The 12,785-nt window shown below is 56.4% G+C and overlaps 1 protein-coding gene across 2 annotated transcripts in view; it reads left to right on the forward strand.

Moving 5' to 3' along the window:
• Window positions 1-12,785, forward strand: part of oxct1a (3-oxoacid CoA transferase 1a) — a 115,908-nt gene that overhangs the window by 72,731 nt on the left and 30,392 nt on the right. For both annotated transcript variants that reach the window (XM_070877169.1, XM_070877175.1), the window contains exons 11-12: window positions 8,658-8,706; window positions 10,213-10,285. In XM_070877169.1, the coding sequence (XP_070733270.1) occupies window positions 8,658-8,706; window positions 10,213-10,285 (122 nt within the window). The remainder of the gene's footprint in view (window positions 1-8,657; window positions 8,707-10,212; window positions 10,286-12,785) is intronic.

Raw genomic sequence — 12,785 nt, forward strand, 5'->3', positions numbered from 1 at the left:
GGGACCACCGCTGGCTTCCCTTTTCCCACCCATGTGGGGCAGGGTCACAGGACCATGCCGGTTTTCCCTCCCGTTTCCCCGGGGCTTCTGTGAGGAAGATGGCGGTTGGCTTGGGGGAAATGGCGAGAGCGGCTCTTTGGGGGAGGTCCCCCCCGGCCCTGTAAGGAGAGGGCGGTGTCCCAGATTTCTGTTCCCCCAATTGCTGCGTGGGCTTTGGTCTCACTGTGCAGGGCCGCTGGGATTCTGTGGCTGGACTCGCTCTTGGTGACGGCAATCCCACTGCGGGAGCCCACCATTCCTGTGGGGCGGACCCTTACCCTGGAAGCTCGGGTCAGGGCTTGGACACAGTCGGAAGAGCGGACGCAAGTCTGTCCCATCAAGGCACGGGCGTTGGGAGGAGAATCTTGGCCGTGTCACCAGGTTTTATTGAGGGCAGCAGCAGCTTATTTGGAAAGACTCTTGCCCGGAGGCAGTGGCTGGGCCTTGCGGGCCTCGGAGCCAGACCCCGGGCAGGGAGAGCTGGGACAAGGTCACAGGTCAAGCTGGTGGCCAAGACCTATCGAGAGGAGTTGTCGAACGGGGTTATCATAGAATCATAGAAAGATTATGACACAGAAGGAGGGGAGTGGAGGAGGAGAAGGCCATTTCGGCCCATCGTGTCCGCGCCGGTCGACCAAGAGCTATCCGGCCTAATCCCACTTTCCAGCTCTGGGTCCGTAGCTCTGTAGTTTACAGCACTTCAGGTACTTTTTAAATGTGGTGAGGGTTTCTGCCTCTGCCACCCTTTCAGGCCGTGAGTTCCAGACCCCCACCACCCTCTGGGTATAAAGATTTTCCCTCAACTCCCCTTTAAATCTCTTACCAATTACTTTAAATGTATGCGCCCTGGTTGTTGACCCCTCTGCTTGGAGCTTGGAATGAGCAGATCTTTTTTTGAGAGAGTCACAGTGAAACTACTGAGTGGCAAAGTGAGCTGCAAAGGGGGAACTGCACGATCTATTATTCTTGTCTTGGCTCCGAGGAGGGATACTGGCTTTAATTGAAGCACTTACTAAAAATGCTACTCTTACTTGTTCACTTCCTCATTGTAAAATAAACCAGTTTGTTGATGTACATTTCATCTCAGCCCAACTTTCGGGAGATTGCAGAAGGCCCTCTGCCCCACCTTCTGCACTCCAACCACCAGAAACACTCAGGATTTTGCCCCCCCCAGTCATTGCCACCTTGACATCGGGAATGGAGACCGCCCAGGGCAGCGGCGGCCTATTCCATCACGGATGTGTACAGGGAGGGTGTTGGGAAATGTCGGTCGCCCCGAGCTCCCTCCGGCATGGCGGCTGCGAGAGTCCCTGAGAGAATCTGGGAACGGTTCTTCACTTGGCACCAAGCGACATTCCCAATCGCTGCTGAGGCCAGGAACTTCCCAAAAGGAAAAGGGAGGAAAATAATGTCCTCTTTTCTCCCCCCTCCCAACTGTGACGTACTTGTGATGCCATTCGATGGGCTGCTTCACAGTGAGTCAGCACTGTGCGCTTGTCTGACCCAAGGGGAGTGCGAGGAGGGGAGGGAGTGCGGGGAGGGAGGGAGTGCGGGGAGGGGAGGGGAGGGAGGGAGGGAATGCGGGGGGGGCAAGGGAGGGGGGGGAGTGCGGGGAGGGGTGGGCGGGGGGGAATGCGGGGGGGGGAAGGGAGGGGGGGGGAGTGTGGGGAGGGGTGGGCGGAGGGAGGGAGTGAGTGCGGGGAGGGAGGGAGAGTGTGCGGGGGAGGAGGGAGTGCGGGGGGGGGGGAGGAATGGGTGGAGGGGGATTGAGAGGGGCGGGGTGGGAAGTCCCTCTTCTTCCCCCTCCCCCCCAGTCCCTCCTCTCCCCTCCCCCGTCCCTCCTCTCCCCTCCCCCGTCCCTCCTCTCCCCTCCCCCGTCCCTCCTTTCCTCCTCTCCCACATCCCTCCTCTCCCCCTGTCCCTCCTCTCCTCCCTCCTCTCCCTCCCCTCCCCCCCTCATGCCCCCCATCCCTCCTCTCTCCCTCCCCCCGTCCCTCCTCTCCCCCCCCCCGCCCCGTCCCTCCTCTCCGCCCACCCCAGTCCCCCACCCAATCTCTCCCCAATGCTCCGCTCCTCCCCCACCTGAAGAGGTGGGTGAACTGTTTCTGACATTAATCAGTGACTACACTTCAAAAAGAACTTAATTGGCTGTAAAGCACTTTGGTCGTGAAAGGAGCTATATAAATGCAAGTCTCAAGCAGCCATGACTCTATTGCGAGAAAGAAAATAAAAGACTTGCATTTATATATCGCCTTTCACAACCACTGAATGTCTCCAGTGCTTCACAGCCAATGAAGTACTTTTGGAGTGTAGTCACTGTTGTAATGTGGGAAACGCAGCAGCCAATTTGCACACAGCAAGCTCCCACAAACAGCAATGTGATAATGACCCAGATAATCTGTTTTAGTGATGTTGATTGAGGGATAAATATTGGCCCCAGGACACCGGGGAGAACTCCCCTGCTCTTCTTCAAAATCGTGCCCTGGGATCTTTTACATCCACTTGAGAGGGCAGTTGGGGCCTCGGTTTAATGTCTCATCCGAAAGACGGCCCCTCCGACAGTGCGGCGCTCCCTCAGTACTGCCCCTCCGACAATGAAGCGCTCCCTCAGTACTGCCCCTCCGACTGTGCGGCGCTCCCTCAGTACTGCCCCTCCGACAGTGCAGCACTCCCTCAGTACTGCCCCTCCGACAGTGCGGCGCTCCCTCAGTACTGTCCCTCCAACAGTGCGGCGCTCCCTTAGCACTGCCCCTCCGACAGTGCGGCGCTCCCTCAGTACTGCCCCTCCGACAGTGCGGCGCTCCCTCAGTACTGCCCCTCCGACAGTGCGGCACTCCGTCAGTACTGCCCTTCCGACAGTGCGGCGCTCCCTCAGTACTGCCCCTCCGACAGTGCAGCACTCCCTCAGTACTGCCCCGCCGACAGTGCAGCACTCCCTCAGTACTGCCCCTCCGACAGTGCGGCACTCCCTCAGTACTGCCCCTCCGACAGTGCGGCACTCCCTCAGTACTGCCCCTCCGACAGTGCGGCACTCCCTCAGCACTGCCCCTCCGACAGTGAGGCGCTCCCTCAGTACTGCCCCTCCGACAGTGAGGCGCTCCCTCAGCACTGCCCCTCCGACAGTGAGGCGCTCCCTCAGTACTGCCCCTCCGACAGTGCGGCACTCCCTCAGCACTGCCCCTCCGACAGTGCGGCACTCCCTCAGTACTGCCCCTCCGACAGTGCGGTGCTCCCTCAGTACTGTCCCTCCAACAGTGCAGCACTCCCTCAGTACTGCCCCTCCGACAGTGCGGCACTCCCTCAGTACTGCCCCTCCGACAGTGCGGCGCTCCCTTAGCACTGCACTGGAGTGTCAGCCTAGATTTTGTGCTCAAGTCTCTGGAGTGGGACTTGAACCCACAACCGTCTGACTCAGAGACGAGTGTGCTGCCCACTTAGCCACAGCTGACACTGTGAGGGGGGAAAAAAACAGATTATAAATATAAATAAAAGCAGAAAATGCTGGAAATCTCAGCGGGTCAGGCTGCACCTGTTGAGAGAGAAACAGAGTTAACGTTTCGGGTCAATGACCCCGCGTCAGCAGTGGTCAGAACCCACAGGCTGCCTGACCCGCTGAGCGATTCTAACATTTTTTGAGTGTTTATTTCCGATTTCCAGCGTGTGCAATATTTTGCTATTGCGTTCAAATGATAACTCCCCAGGTCAATTGATTTTTCGCTTGAGGAAGAAGCAGGCGTAATGTGAGCGCAGTAATTTGAGAGAGTGACTAAACGAGCTGTGGTGACTGGTTTGCAGTCTTATCAACCTGCCGCAGCCCCCACACCCACTGTCTGCCGCCCCCCCTACCCCCGCCCAGCGCCCTCCCCCTCGTGTGGACTCACTCGGTGATGAAGCTCCTGCCCTTTTGAGTTTCTCTGGAGGGGGAGCAGAGAATGTTCAAAGCACGGGCAGCCTGGACACTGCCCCGTGAACTGCCCCTTTAAATTTGTCACCACCTTTATTTATTGATAACTTTTATTTATAGAGTGCCTTTAACGTCCCAAGGCTTCACAGCAGTGTTACAGACAAACAGATAAATTTGACACACCGAGCTGTTGTCCAGCTGTCTTGCTCTTTTCGCTTCGTTGCTTTAAACGTCGCATTACACACACACTCAGTTGTAGTATCGGCAGGATTGGGTCTTTTATTCAGACATTCATACTGTACAAACCCAGTATTAAAGCTCCTGAGACACAAACACTTCACAAGTCAACTTCCTGCTTGTTCCAATTGCAGTGGCTGCTTGTGAAGCACACACCTTCCAAATGCCCGGTGTCTCGTGTGCGAGTCTGACAAATAAACAGTTCCATCTCTTATACCTTTGAACACTCGTTTCCTTGTATAGTCATCATCAGCGTAGGCAGTCCCTCGTATCGAGGGTGACTTGCTTCCACGCCGAAAAAGGGATGAGCTCTCAGGTGTTTCAATGAAGGAGCTAATATTCCAGATCCTGAACTACATCCTGGAGGGTGGAAGATGCCTGTGGGTGGATTTTTTTAACGTGGGGTGACCGTTGCACACCAGCCACCACACGGGGCTTGACAGAGCTAGGTCTTGGTCCAGTGGCAAGGGTTAACCAGGACGACTGGAGACCAGCTCTGCTGCACGGACCTAGTGCGCTCACATATCGCACAGTGTGGGCTGGGCCCGTGCTGCCCCCTGGGCCCTCGCCTCTCCTGGGCCCCGAACTCTCGCCTCTCCTGGGCCCCGAACTCACGCCTCTCCTGGGCCCCGGTCACATCCCTCTACGAACTCTCGCCGCTCCTTCGCCCCGACCTCGCCGCTCCTGCTGTACCTGCCCACACTGCAGTCAGCCGTCGCCCTCCTGCAGCAGCACGCGCTGCTCCCTGCAGTGGTCCCCGCCTGCTGATGGTCTTGCGGGCCGGGACCACGCCGATTTCCGGGCCGGAAACCAGATCATCTCCTCCCATAGTAACAAAGATACATTCAAATAATTAACATACAGATAAATGACCAGCTACTCATTATCCTGAAGTTGAGCCTCACTGCAATAAATCGACTCCCACCACGAAGTACTGTAAACACACAGGAGATCAGACAGACACATTTCAGTGGCTAAATGGCTCCATATCGTCTAGCAGCCTGTCTTAATCCAATCATCCTGTTTTAATCCAAACTGCAATCTGCAATTTTTAACCCTTTCAATATCTCCAGACCGTGCAGAAGCAAAGTGGTTCAGAAATGTGGGCTTCTGCTCCCACACAAGCCACAAATGAAGAAATTAGGGCAGGTGACCAAAAGCTTGGTCAAAGAGGCAGGTTTTAAGCAGCGTCTTAAAGGAGGAGAGAGAGGCGGGGAGGTTCAGGGAGGGAGTGCCAGAGCTCGGGACCGAACCACTGGAGGCACGGCCACCGATGGTTGAGCAGTTATAATGTGGGATGTTCACAAGGCCAGGATTTGAGGAGCGCAGACACCTCGTGGGGTTGTGAGGCTGATAAAGATTACATGGAGGGATTTGAAAACCAGGTTGGGGATCTTGAAATCGAGGCGTTGTTTAACCGGGAGCCAGTGTAGGTGAGAAAGCACAGTGGGTGATGGGTGAGCGGGACTTGGTGCGAGTTAGGACACGGGGCACAGTGGGTGATGGGTGAGCGGGACTTGGTGCGAGTTAGGACACGGGGCACAGTGGGTGATGGGTGAGCGGGACTGGGTGCGAGTTAGGACACGGGGCACAGTGGGTGATGGGTGAGCGGGACTTGGTGCGAGTTAGGACACGGGGCACAGTGGGTGATGGGTGAGCGGGACTTGGTGCGAGTTAGGACACGGGGCACAGTGGGTGATGGGTGAGCGGGACTTGGTGCGAGTTAGGACACGGGGCACAGTGGGTGATGGGTGAGCGGGACTTGGTGCGAGTTAGGACACGGGGCACAGTGGGTGATGGGTGAGTGGGACTTGGTGCGAGTTAGGACACGGGGCACAATGGGTGATGGGTGAGCGGGACTTGGTGCGAGTTAGGACACGGGGCACAGTGGGTGATGGGTGAGCGGGACTTGGTGCGAGTTAGGACACGGGGCACAGTGGGTGATGGGTGAGCGGGACTTGGTGCGAGTTAGGACACGGGTAGCCAAGTTTTGGATGACCTTAGGTTTACATAGGATAGAATGTGGGAGGCCAGCCAGGAGTGAGTTGCAATAGTCAAGTCGAGAGGTAACAAAGACAGGGATGACGGTTTCAGCAGCAGAAAAGCTGAGGCATGGGTGGAGATGTGTGATGTTACAGAGGTGGAAAAAGGCGGTCTTAGTTATGCTGTGGATATGTGGCTGGAAACTCATTTCAGGGTCAAATATGACACCTAGGTTGCGAACAGTCTTGTTCACCCTCAGATTGATGCGAGGGAGAGCGATGGAGTCAGTGGTTAGGGAACGCAGCTCATGGCGGGGACCAAAGACAATGGCTTCGGTCTTCCCAATATTTAATTGGAGAAAATTTCTGCTCATCCAGTACTGGATGTCGGACAGGCAGTCTGACAATTTAGAGACCGAGGAGGGATTGGGAGAAGTGGTGGTGAGGTAGAGCTGGGTGTCGGCAGCGTACATGTGGAAACTGACTCCATGTTTTCGGATGTCGCCAAGGGACAACATGTAGATGAGAAATAGGAGGGGCCAAAGACAGATCCATGGGGGACACCAGAGCTAACGATGCGGGGACAGGAAGAGAAGCCATTGCAGGTGATTCTCTGGCTACGATTAGATAGATAAGAATGGAACCAGGCGAGTGCAGTCCCACCCAGCTGGACGGTGGTGGAGAGGCGTTGGAGGAGGGTGGAGTGGTCAACTGTGTCAAAGGCTGTTGACAGGTCAAGGAGGACGAGGAGGGATAGTTTACCTCAGTCACAGTCACAAAGGATGTCATTCGTGTCTATGATGAGAGCCGTTTCGGTGCTGTGGCAGGGACGGGAACCGGATTGAAGGCATTCAAACATTGAATTCAGGGCAAGATTTGGGAGGTGACAACACGTTCAAGGACTTTGGAGAGGAAAGGGAGTTTGGAGAGGGGGCTTGCAAGGACAGTGGGGCCAAAGGTTGGTTTATTGAGGAGAGGGGTGATGGTAGATTTGAGGGAGAGGGAGACAGTACGTGAGGAGTGAGAACCATTAACAATGTCGGCTAACATGGGAGCCAGAAAAGCAAGTTGTGTGGTCAGCAGTTTAGTGGGAATAGGGTCAAGGGGAGCAGGAAGTGGGAATAGGGTCAAGGGAACAGGAAGTGGGTCTCATGGACAAGATGAGCTCGGAGAGATCAAGAGGGGAGATCAAAGAGAAACTGGAGAAAGGTGTGAGTTTAGGGTTGGGCAGGGGGGCAGCCTCAGAGGAAGTTTGGCCCGGTGGGCTAGGGGAGGGGGGAGCCTCAGAGGTAGTTTGGCCCGGTGGGTTAGGGGAGGGGGCAGCCTCAGAGAAAGTTTGGCCTGGTGGGCTAGGGGAGGGGGGAGCCTCAGAGGAAGTTTGGCCCAGTGGGCTAGGGGAGGGGGCAGCCTCAGAGGTAGTTTGGCCCGGTGGGCTAGGGGAGGGGGGAGCCTCAGAAGAAGTTTGGCCCAGTGGGCTAGGGGAGGGGGGAGTCTCAGAGGTAGTTTGGCCCAGTGGGCTAGGGGAGGGGGGAGTCTCAGAGGTAGTTTGACCCAGTGGGTTAGGGAAGGGGGGAGTCTCAGAGGTAGTTTGGCCCAGTGGGCTAGGGGAGGGGGGGAGTCTCAGAGGTAGTTTGGCCCAGTGGGCTAGGGGAGGGGGGAGTCTCAGAGAAAGTTTGGCCTGGTGGGCTAGGGGAGGGGGGAGCCTCAGAGAAAGTTTGGCCTGGTGGGCTAGGGGAGGGGGGAGCCTCAGAGAAAGTTTGGCCCGGTGGGCTAGGGGAGGGGGCAGCCTCAGAGGAAGTTTGGCCCGGTGGGCTAGGGGAGGGGGCAGCCTCAGAGGAAGTTTGGCCCGGTGGGCTAGGGGAGGGGGCAGCCTCAGAGGTAGTTTGGCCCGGTGGGCTAGGGGAAGGAAGGGAACTCACAGAGGCAGCTGATCAGATGGTGTCAATCTCTGAGACAAAGAAGTCCATGAGCTCCTCACACTTGTTGGACGTGAGTGTGGTGGAGACAGGGGAGAGGGGTTTAAGGAGATGGTTAGCAGTGGAGAATGGTACCCGGGGATTATCTTTGCAATCCAGCATGATCCTGGAACAGTGAGCAGTGTTTGCAGACAAGAACCGAAAATGTTTGTGATATGAAGCGTGCTCCAAGACTAGCAGATGCCCCTGTAGCGAGCAGTGTAAATTGGGAGATTAGCAACGAAGGCAACATGCCCCTCAATACCCACCCGCCCCGCCCCCCCCCTCAGCCATTTGCCAGTCACCAAAAATCCCCACATAAAACAATAAATAATTCTAAATTCAATAAGGCAGCTCACCACCACCTTTTCGAGGGCAATTAGGGATTGGCAATAAATGCCGGCCTTGCCAGCGACACCCACGTCCCAGGAACGAATCAAAACAAGCCATGGAAGGAGGGGGCGAAGACAAGTACCTGAAGGTGGGGTCTGTGGATTAGATATATTTGTATGCACCCGGTAACCAAGGATGTCATTTCAGGGCCCATATCCAGTTGAGGGAGAGGAAGACGCGGACCTGATTAATGCAGGTGAGACCCATTGAGCAGTGAGGTGAGGGATAGAACATAATGAGGAGCCATTCGGCCCCTCGAGCCTGCTCCGCCATGCAATACGTTTGTGGCTGACCTTCGACCTCAACTCCACTTTCCCGCCTGATCCCCATATCCCTTGATTCCCCTCGAGTCCAAAAATCTGTCGATCTCAGCCTTGAATATACTCAAACACTGAGTATCCACAGCCCTCTGGGGTAGAGAATTCCAGAGGTTCACAACCCTCTGAGTGAAGAAATTCCTCCTCATCTCAGTCTTCAACAGACAACTCTTTTTATTCTGAGATTATGCCCTCGAGTGATCTCCAGCACAACCCCATCTGTGAAGATGTTTCACATTTGGATCAGACCCCATTCACTGCTCTGGGGGTCTCTCTGTGACCCAGTCCCCATTCACTGGGGTCTCTGTGTGACCCAGTCCCCATTCACTGGGGTCTCTGTGTGTGACCCAGTCCCCATTCACTGGGGTCTCTGTGTGACCCAGTCCCCATTCACTGGGGTCTCTGTGTGTGACCCAGTCCCCATTCACTGGGGTCTCTGTGTGTGACCCAGTCCCCATTCACTGGGGTCTCTCTCTGTGACCCAGTCCCCATTCACTGGGGTCTCTGTGTGTGACCCAGTCCCCATTCACTGGGGTCTCTGTGTGACCCAGTCCCCATTCACTGGGGTCTCTGTGTGTGACCCAGTCCCCATTCACTGGGGTCTCTGTGTGTGACCCAGTCCCCATTCACTGGGGTCTCTCAGTGTGACCCAGTCCCCATTCACTGGGGTCTCTGTGTGTGACCCAGTCCCCATTCACTGGGGTCTCTGTGTGTGACCCAGTCCCCATTCACTGGGGTCTCTGTGTGTGACCCAGTCCCCATTCACTGGGGTCTCTGTGTGACCCAGTCCCCATTCACTGGGGTCTCTGTGTGTGACCCAGTCTCTATTCACTGGGGTCTCTGTGTGTGACCCAGTCCCCATTCACTGGGGTCTCTGTGTGTGACCCAGTCCCCATTCACTGGGGTCTCTGTGTGTGACCCAGTCCCCATTCACTGGGGTCTCTGTGTGTGACCCAGTCCCCATTCACTGGGGTCTCTCAGTGTGACCCAGTCCCCATTCACTGGGGTCTCTGTGTGACCCAGTCCCCATTCACTGGGGTCTCTCAGTGTGACCCAGTCCCCATTCACTGGGGTCTCTGTGTGACCCAGTCCCCATTCACTGCTCTGGGTAATGCATTAATGCATCTTTCTCAAAAGTGCGCTCGGCGTTCCCAGTTTGTGATTCGAGCAACCCTCACCCGCTGCTTGTGTGCTCGCGGTCGGACTGAGCTGACGCGTCTAACCAGTGAACCGAGCGGACCGGAGCCCGAGCCTTATTTCAGTTCGGCTCCCACAGAGGAAGGGATGGTTCCTGGCCCTTCTCCCTCGGGGATCTTGGCGCCTTTACTGAATTGCCCCGCCCGCGCCCCGAGCTGCCTCTGAACCTTTGTGTTTCCCCCCGTTAGGTAAAGAGACGGTCACCGTGCTGCCGGGCGCTTCCTACTTCTCCAGCGACGAGTCCTTCGCCATGATCAGAGGGTAGGTGCGGGGTACTGGGAACGAGCCGAGGCTCACCTCCACTCGGCTGGTCATGTCACCTCCGAGTCCGCAGATTCCTGGGCAGATTCCACCCCAGCCAGGGGGGGGCTCGGGGATCAGGCCGGGGGAGCTGGGGGTGGGGCGGGATCGAGGGGGACAGGAGGGGGGCCCAGGGATCAGACTGTGGTGGGGGGGGCTCGGGGATTAGGCCAGGGGAGCGGGGGGGGGGGGTCGAGGGGGACAGGAGGGGAACCCGGGGATCAGACTCTGGTGGGGGGGGCTCGGAGATTAGGCCGGGGGAGTGGGGGGGGGGGGTCGAGGGGGACAGGAGGGGGGGGCCAGGGATCAGACTGTGCTGGGGGGGGCTCGGGAATTAGGCCAGGGGAGCGGGGCGAGGGGTCAGGAGGGGGTCCCAGGGATCAGGCCGTGGTGGGTGGGGGGAGGGGGGCGGATATGGAGGATCTGGTCGGTAGGGGGTGGTGGGGGGAGGGATCGGGAGGATCAGGTTGGGGGAGGGTGGTGGGGAAATAGGGAAGATCTGGGCGGGGGGAGGGGGAGGGATCGGGAGGATCTGGTTGAGGAAGGGGGGCCTAAGGTAGGTGGCTCAGGCCGGTGGGGGGGGGTCAGGGATCATGCCGGGGGTGGGGGGGGGGGAGGGTGGTAGGGATCGGGAGGATCAGGTTGGGAGAGGGGAGGGGATCGGGAGGATCGAGCTGGGGGGCCCTGAGGTGTGGGAATCGGATCTGGGGGCCTAAGGTGCGGGGAATCAGGTTGGGGATTAGACTGGGGGTGCGGGGTTAGGCCGGAGGGTCCCAGTGTGTTAACAGGCCACAGGCTAAAGTGCAGGGAGCGAGTGGGGCCTAAAGGATCTAGTGAAAGCTGGCCAACTGCTTCATAAAAGCTAAACCCGCAGATGGGCCTGGATATAGTCGTGGGCTTTGCAGACAAATCCGTCACGTACTGGAGACAAGTACATGAGAGCCCAAAGTGGAAATCCAAGTATTGGAGAGAGAGAATTGTCAGGGTGATCGAGGGGGCTGCTCCCCTGGAAATAATGTGCCTTTCTGCATTGAAACTAATGCATTCTGGTTCATTTGAAGCACTTTAATACTTCACCATGGCCCTAAATTAATTTCATCAGTCTGAATGAAACTGAGGCAGAAGCCTAAACGAGTTGGACCGAGGGAGAATACAGTCTCCGCTTGGCTCAATGGGGAGCACTCTCCTCTCGAGTCACAAGGTGGTGTTTCAGATCCACTCCACGAGTTGAGCACAATCTGTGTGGCGATGCATCAGTGCAGTGCTGGGGGAGAGCTGAACTGTCGGTGAGGTCAGTTGGGAGGAGACGGTGAAGTACGGCCCCATCGGACAGGTGACTGGATGGAGAAGTTCCAAGAGCAGGACTTGAGAACAGCAGGTAGTTCCCCCAGTGTCCTGGCCGATATTCATCCCTCAGCCAACACCACAAACATCGCATTAACTGAAACTTGTGGGACCATGCCGAGTGCAAATTTGCTACAACATGTATCTCCATAATCGTGTATATACTTCACATCTACTTCATTGGCTGTGAGGCAGTTTGGGGTATTCTGACTGTGAAAGGCACAGTAGAAATGATAATTCCTTGTACGACTGCTGGCTGGTGAGTGAGTTATGGGACTATTAATGACCCTGGGAGTGTTTGATGGGACAGTGTAGAGGGAGCTTTACTCTGTATCTAACCCGTGCTGTACCTGCCCTGGGAGTGTTTGATGGAACAGTGTAGAGAGAGCTTTACTCTGTATCTAACCCGTGCTGTACCTGCCCTGGGAGTGTTTGACGGCCCAGTGTAGAGGGAGATTTACTCTGTATCTAACCCCGTGCTGTACCTGCCCTGGGAGTGTTTGATGGGACAATGTAGAGGGAGCTTTACTCTGTATCTAACCCGTGCTGTACCTGCCCTGGGAGTGTTTGACGGCCCAGTGTAGAGAGAGCTTTACTCTGTATCTAACCCGTGCTGTACCTGCCCTGGGAGTGTTTGACGGCCCAGTGTAGAGGGAGATTTACTCTGTATTTAACCCCGTGCTGTACCTGCCCTGGGAGTGTTTGATGGGACAATGTAGAGGGAGCTTTACTCTGTATCTAACCCGTGCTGTACCTGCCCTGGGAGTGTTTGACGGCCCAGTGTAGAGAGAGCTTTACTCTGTATCTAACCCGTGCTGTACCTGCCCTGGGAGTGTTTGACGGCCCAGTGTAGAGGGAGATTTACTCTGTATTTAACCCCGTGCTGTACCTGCCCTGGGAGTGTTTGATGGGACAGTGTAGAGGGAGCTTTACTCTGTATCTAACCCGTGCTGTACCTGCCCTGGGAGTGTTTGCTGGGACAGTGTAGAGGGAGCTTTACTCTGTATCTAACTCCGGCTGTACCTGCCCTGGGAGTGTTTGATGGGACAGTGTAGAGGGAGCTTTACTCTGTATCTAACCCGTGCTGTACCTGCCCTGGGAGAGTTTGATGGGACAG

The sequence above is a fragment of the Pristiophorus japonicus genome, chromosome 1 (genome assembly GCF_044704955.1).
Source record: "Pristiophorus japonicus isolate sPriJap1 chromosome 1, sPriJap1.hap1, whole genome shotgun sequence".
NCBI classification, from domain to species: domain Eukaryota; kingdom Metazoa; phylum Chordata; class Chondrichthyes; family Pristiophoridae; genus Pristiophorus; species Pristiophorus japonicus.